Source organism: Trachinotus anak, unplaced genomic scaffold (assembly GCF_046630095.1).
Source record: "Trachinotus anak isolate AG129_WGS33_773 ecotype Australia unplaced genomic scaffold, CSIRO_AGI_Tana_v1 ptg000010l, whole genome shotgun sequence".
In the NCBI taxonomy this organism is placed as follows: domain Eukaryota; kingdom Metazoa; phylum Chordata; class Actinopteri; order Carangiformes; family Carangidae; genus Trachinotus; species Trachinotus anak.
This window is the reverse complement of record NW_027273861.1, coordinates 26,151,765-26,157,764: the sequence shown is the minus strand read 5'-3', so window position 1 is coordinate 26,157,764 and position 6,000 is coordinate 26,151,765. Positions and strand designations below refer to the sequence as shown.

Sequence of the window (6,000 nt, the reverse complement as noted above, 5' to 3'; positions counted from 1 at the left end):
TGCTCAGCACTGTGTCTGCACTGTCTGGCCATTTTAAATCCCTCAAGTGAGAGCGGCCATTGAACAAAAGCCTCCACACCTCTTGCTACACAAATTGAAGAGACTGACTGCAGACAGTTTAAACATAATTGTTGTGTTTATGTACCAACCAGCAAGCCTGTAATCGATTTATTTTTGTCTCCACCTGTGGTTTAAAATTGACAAACTCAGTGCTAAACGTGTTTTCTTGGAAATTTTAAATGTTCCAACAGCTGGCTTTAAGATAAGAAGCGTCTCTCTTTGTCTGCCTTTCCCTTACACACAGACATACCCGACTCTACAGGACACTTGTCAATGTGTACCTGGACGCAGTGACCACTGAGGAAAGGTAATTGTTGTAGTGGTACATGGTGTAGTGTCATAAAAGCTGTTGACAAGTGAGATGTCACACTGAGAGACTGCAATGGCCTTTGTGAGCTGGGAAAACACAATGTCACAGCAATGATCTGTGCTGTCCAGTTGCTGAGCAGCTTTCTCCCTTTACACTCACAGTGTAAGAGACATGGAGACGTGGAAGATGAAAGAGATGAGGAACAGGACAAAAACTTCAAGAGTAAATTGATCTCAGGCCAATAGGGGCTGACTTTTTTTTTTTTTTTTTTTTAAGTTTTATTTATTTAGTAACACAGAGAGAAGTCTACAGTTTTAATGCTGCGCTCAGTCCATAAAACTTTTAGGTTGTTCCTACAGCTGTGGCAGAGGGCCAAAAAACTTTTTATTGCACTTCTTCTTCACACATTGTCCCTCAATTTAATGGTGTATCTACATTAACCAAAGGAGAAATTAAATCTTAAAAGTCATTAACCTCTCACCAACCAGTGTTCCACTTGCAGGACAGTGCTAGAACTATGCAGAGCTCTGACACACCGATAGTAATATGAAAGGTATCAGAGTAATCTATAGATTAGACTTGAATTCTTTCAGTCAAAATTCGCCTCAAGGTCTCCCAATCAAAAAAGTCCATTTATTTGAATTGGACGGGTGTAGAAGGGTGAAAGTTGGTCATATAGTTTAGGAGGTGACTTGATTAAAAGTGCTGCACAGCCACACAGCTGTCTTCGCTCTGGCTGCTTAGATCAGGTTGGGAATTACACAGGGTCAGTAAAGTCCACGTTGCAATAGGAGTGATAAAGGTTATTGCCGTCCCTCCTAGACAGCAAAACTATCAGGACCGTTAGGTAAATGTCAATGAACACAGTCATAACAGGACGTGTACTTAGTTAAGAGAAGTGAAAACACCTGTGGGGGTGAACAATATATGTGGGACTGAAGTATATTTATTATTTTTCAGTTGAAACTTGAAAGGTCTAAATTGTGTATGTGGCTGTTTTCATGTCCCGGATTAAGGAACACAGGCCCATCACTCAGAACCAGAAACAGCCTAAGGACAATCTCACTTATTTTCAGGATATCAAGGTGATATTTCCTCATCTCTCTTAGTGCTGTCTTGGATGTCTCATACATAGTTTGTACATTCAGGTTCCTATGTGGAGCTTGGTTTTTTTTTTGTTTTTTTGTATGTGTTCTCTTTTGTACCTCTGGCCTCCGGCAGGCTTTCACCAGTGGTGGTCACACAATCACTTCAAACTTATTTTGAGTGATGATAATATACTGAAGGCCAGGTATGTTTGCTAGGCTGCTTTTTATAACACATTTTTTTGTTATGCAAATGGTCAGGGTGCTGTCTTTAATCAAGCCTCATTGAGACCACCTGTTGGGAGCTAAAACGCCCACCATTGAGGAACAGAGGTAAGCCTCTCCACCATGACAATAATAACAACAATGAAGTGCAGGAGGGATAGATGTGTAGGACTTTGAATCTGGAGAAGGAGGACAATACAAAAATAAGTTTGAAAACAAAGTCTTGAATCTGTATAGTGAAGAAAACCTAGAGTCTTTCTCAAAATAGGGAGATAATCTAGAAATGTTCTGCACTGCAGTGTCTAGTTTCGGTAAAGATTGCTGGTTGAACTGCGTGTTGTATACAGGCAATGTCATGCAGTATATACCTTCACCGAGCACTTTATCAGGATCACCACACTAATTCTGAGTAAGGCCTCCCTTTTCTCTCAGAACAGCCTCAATTCTTTTTTACATGGATTCCAGAAAATGTAGGAAACTTTCCTTTGTGATTCTGTGCCATGATGACATGATTGCATCACACAATTTCTGCAGATTTGTCGGCTGCACATTCGTGCTGCCAATCTCCTGTTCTACCACATCCCGAAGGTGTTCTGGACATGTTGTGGATTCTGAGATGCTTTTCTGCTTTTCTGTTATCTTCCTGTCAACTGGATGATTTTTGTTTTTCGCAGCAAATGAAAATCTCAGGAGATCAGCAGTTTCAGAACTACTCAAACCGACCTGTCTGGCATCAAAAATCATGCCATGGTCAAAGGCACTGCTGCCACATGATTGGCTGATTGGATAATTGATGGGATAAGCAGGTGTTTCCTAGTAAAGTGCTTGAGAGTGTAGGAGAGACTGTGTCATGCACTGACAAGTGATTGTTCAGGTCAGAAAGGTTGAAGCAACGTGCTCTCATTGACACCCGTTACTTCATTTACAAAGGTAAGGCCTTACCTGTGATCTTTTAAATGTTGAAGATTTGTAATTTCATCAAAATGAAGACACATCACACAACTTCTCTCCAGTAGGATACACAAAGCTCCGTGGTTGTGTCTGATATTGTTTCCAGTATATAAGAACTGGATGGACAGTGGGTTGCACTTGGTCATTTTACAACATCTTGTTAAAAGTCTTTTAAAGAGACACCAAGTCCCATCCGATCTCATCATAACAAGGAACACTGTTATCAACACCTGTACATTCCCCCCGGGGCTCAGGGTCAGTGACGGTGTGCAGGCTGTACTGCTGTGTGACCGCTGGGTGTCACTGTCCCGTCACAGAGCCACCGCGCCGGGGCGGGGGGAGACCTGACCACTGGGCACAAAGCATGGGTCAGGTGGAAAAGAACGGGTGATTGGTTTACGAGCCGCCGTGCTCTCTCCTGATTGGATAGAAAGGTGTGAGAAGGAAGAGAGGAGAGAGAGAGAGAGAGAGAGAGAGAGAGGGATCCACCAGCAGTCTATCCGCTTCAGTCCCCGCTGACTCTGCCGGTGCAGCGCACACACACACACACACACACACACACACACCCAGAGGACTGAGATGTGACTGCACATCGGAGGAATACAGCGCGTCTCCGTGGGGATTTTCTCTGTCAGCTGGATAATGGGAGAGGACCGGCGGGGAGTCATGGTGGCCGCGCCGGCCACTTGGGTTGCGGTGCTTCTCTGTGTGATTACCCCGGTGCATGCAGTGGAAGGTAGGAAGGTGGGCTGAGAGGGGGCATCTTCCAGCGCTCAGCTGGTGCAGGGTGCAGAGGCTTCCCAGCCTCCTGGAGTCTGGTTCCCCTGTAATACCAACTTTGGTATTACTCTGCGCGGAAGCTTACTTTGTGAGATTTGTGCGACGTCCTCTGCAGTTTCTCCTGAGAAGTTTTCCCTGTCAGAGTGAGTTGTGTGTTGGGGGGGTGTTGGTGACGGCTGGTCGCCTTGCGTGGACGCCTCTGGGCTTTGTGCGCTGTAGCTGTTCTTTATTCTACTTTTATAAATGCTCTCCGTATCAAAATCTCGAGGGGACGTAAAATACAGGCGTAATATAATTTTTATTCCAATGACATTTTCAATCACAGATCTTTATTCATGTGATTTTGGAGGCTTGAATTATCTGTGGCGAGCTGCTGCTGGGATGGGTGGGCTGCATCATGTTTTGTGTGCTGTTAGTATGAAACCTGAGAGTGTTTCTCCCTCACTGCTCTGTTGTGCTCACCCGGAGCAGCAAACTGAATCAGAATCAAAGCTTGCAGGTGGTAGCTTTTACCCCCCCCCCGAAGCATCATCTTCCCTCCCCTTGCTTCTTTTCAAACATCAGCTCCTTCTTCTTTTGCTGCACCTCTCCAAGTATGGCCTCCTCCCTCCTACGCCTCCGCTGCTCCTCAGTCCCTGCCGCTCCTCCTGCTCCTGAGCGTCTATCACTGCTGTTGTTGATGCTCCATCTCAAGTTTCATCAGACATGTTGCTCATCATCCTCCTCTTCATCAGCATCACCTGCTGCTCCTTCTGTTACTTGTGTCTCCTAACGCCACTGCTCCTCTCCCAGTATCAAAATGTGCTCCTGCTGCTCTTTCTTATCCTTCATTTCTTCCTATTCCTGGTGCTTTTCCTCAGACTTGACCTCCTGCTGCTGCTTCTTCTACTCCATTCTAAACATATCCTGCTGCTTTTTCATTTGCCTCTCTCCAAGCAGCTCCTCCGCAAGCATCTCTTCCTCTCTGAACACCACCTGCCTCTTTTGCTGCACCTCTAAAAGTGTGACCTCCTGTTACTCTTCCCAGAGCATCGTCTAATAATGTTCCTGCAGCCCCCTCACACAGAATTAGTCCCTGTTTCGCTGCTGCTGCTCCTCAAACATCACCCTTTGCTCCTAGAGCTTTTCCTCCCCAATCATCACTTTTTGTTACCGCGACTAATTCTCCTATCACCTCCTCTTCCTCCCGTTGCTTCCCTGACCTTCTCTTACGGCCAATGCAACTCTGCAAACATCTAATTATACTCCTGCTGCTCCGCCAAAGGTTCACCTTCTCCTCCTCCCGCTCCGTCTTTTCACGCACGACATCCCGCTCCTTCTTCTGCTCCTCCCGAAGCACCACCTGCAGCTTCTACCTCCTTCCTCCTCATTCTCCCCCGTGCTGCTACTGCGCTTCCTCAAGATCCCTTCCTCCTGCGTCCCTCATATCTCCCCCACCATTCATGCTACATCTCCTGCATGAGTCTTCCCTCTCCTGTTCGCTCCTCCTGCCTCTCCTCCTCCATTTTCCTCTCTTGCAGCATCTCCTATCATCCTCCACTCCTATGTCCTCTATCGCTTCTCCTCCTGCTCCTGCTGCTGCTACTGCTGTTGTCCCTTATGGAGGCGCTAGATTAGTCTACTGCTGTGTTTTAATGATGCATGTAATGACGAGCTCCGTAGTGAGCCTCCCCACATTATGAGACATGTAAATGTGTTGAATGGCAGGTCTATTTTGATTAAACAGAACGCTCTGTGTGTGTGTGTGTGTGTGTGTGTGTGTGTGTTTGTGTGTTGTTTTTGGGGGGAGGGGGTTGAATTGAGAGAGAGGACAGACAAATGGGCACTGTGTGGGCGGTGGGTTGTTTTGTGGTCGTGGTGGCCTTTTCATGGTAAGTAAGTGCCTAATGAACTGATGCATAAGCTGATCTGAGTCTGTTGGTGTGAAATATACACACTGCTGACACAGTCACTGTTATTATCTCTGCTCTGTGTACACTTGTCCTTCACAAACTTTCAAACTTTTTTTTTTTATAGAGCCCAACTGATTCATCTCCTGTCCAAAGAAAGCTGCATGTCTTTGCATTTAGGAAGCTAGAGCCACATTTTTTTATTTGTCAAATTATTAAATAATAATAGAAACTTTTGGTGATTTATACTTCTGTTCACCAACTAATTGATTAATCAACTAATTGTTATAGCTCTAATCTGTTGACATACTGTAAGTATGTAATGGTCAGGAGAAGCTTCAGCAGATGTCACCACTGTCCTGAGAGGAAGTAGAAATTAATACATAAAGATGAATTAGTTGTGACATGCTATTTTAGCTCTAATCAAAAATTCATTATGTTCATTATACAGGCTTCTGCAATACACAAATTCCCATGTAATGTTTATAATAGTTAAGTACTGTGCTGCATAATTGCGCTTTATAAATTATTTGGACATTTTTATGCCCCTGCACTGGCGGCAGCCAGAGCCGGAGGCATCTTGTTTTCGGTTTGTCTGTCCATCCATACGTACATATGTCTGTCCCATTGTCGTGGGCAGGAAATCTCAGTAATGCCTTGTAGGAACTTCTTCAGATTTGGCACAAATGTCCACTTGGAC

The 6,000-nt window shown here is 45.0% G+C and overlaps 1 protein-coding gene across 4 annotated transcripts in view; it reads left to right on the top strand.

Annotated features, from left to right (window-relative positions):
• The first annotated feature begins 749 nt into the window (after window positions 1–749).
• The window catches only part of LOC139626183 (ephrin type-B receptor 1-like), an 88,558-nt gene continuing 83,307 nt past the window's right edge, over window positions 750–6,000 (top strand). For all 4 annotated transcript variants that reach the window (XM_071486440.1, XM_071486439.1, XM_071486442.1 and 1 more), the window contains exon 1: window positions 750–3,367. In XM_071486440.1, coding sequence (XP_071342541.1) covers window positions 3,274–3,367 — 94 coding nt within the window. In that variant the 5' untranslated portion in view covers window positions 750–3,273. The remainder of the gene's footprint in view (window positions 3,368–6,000) is intronic.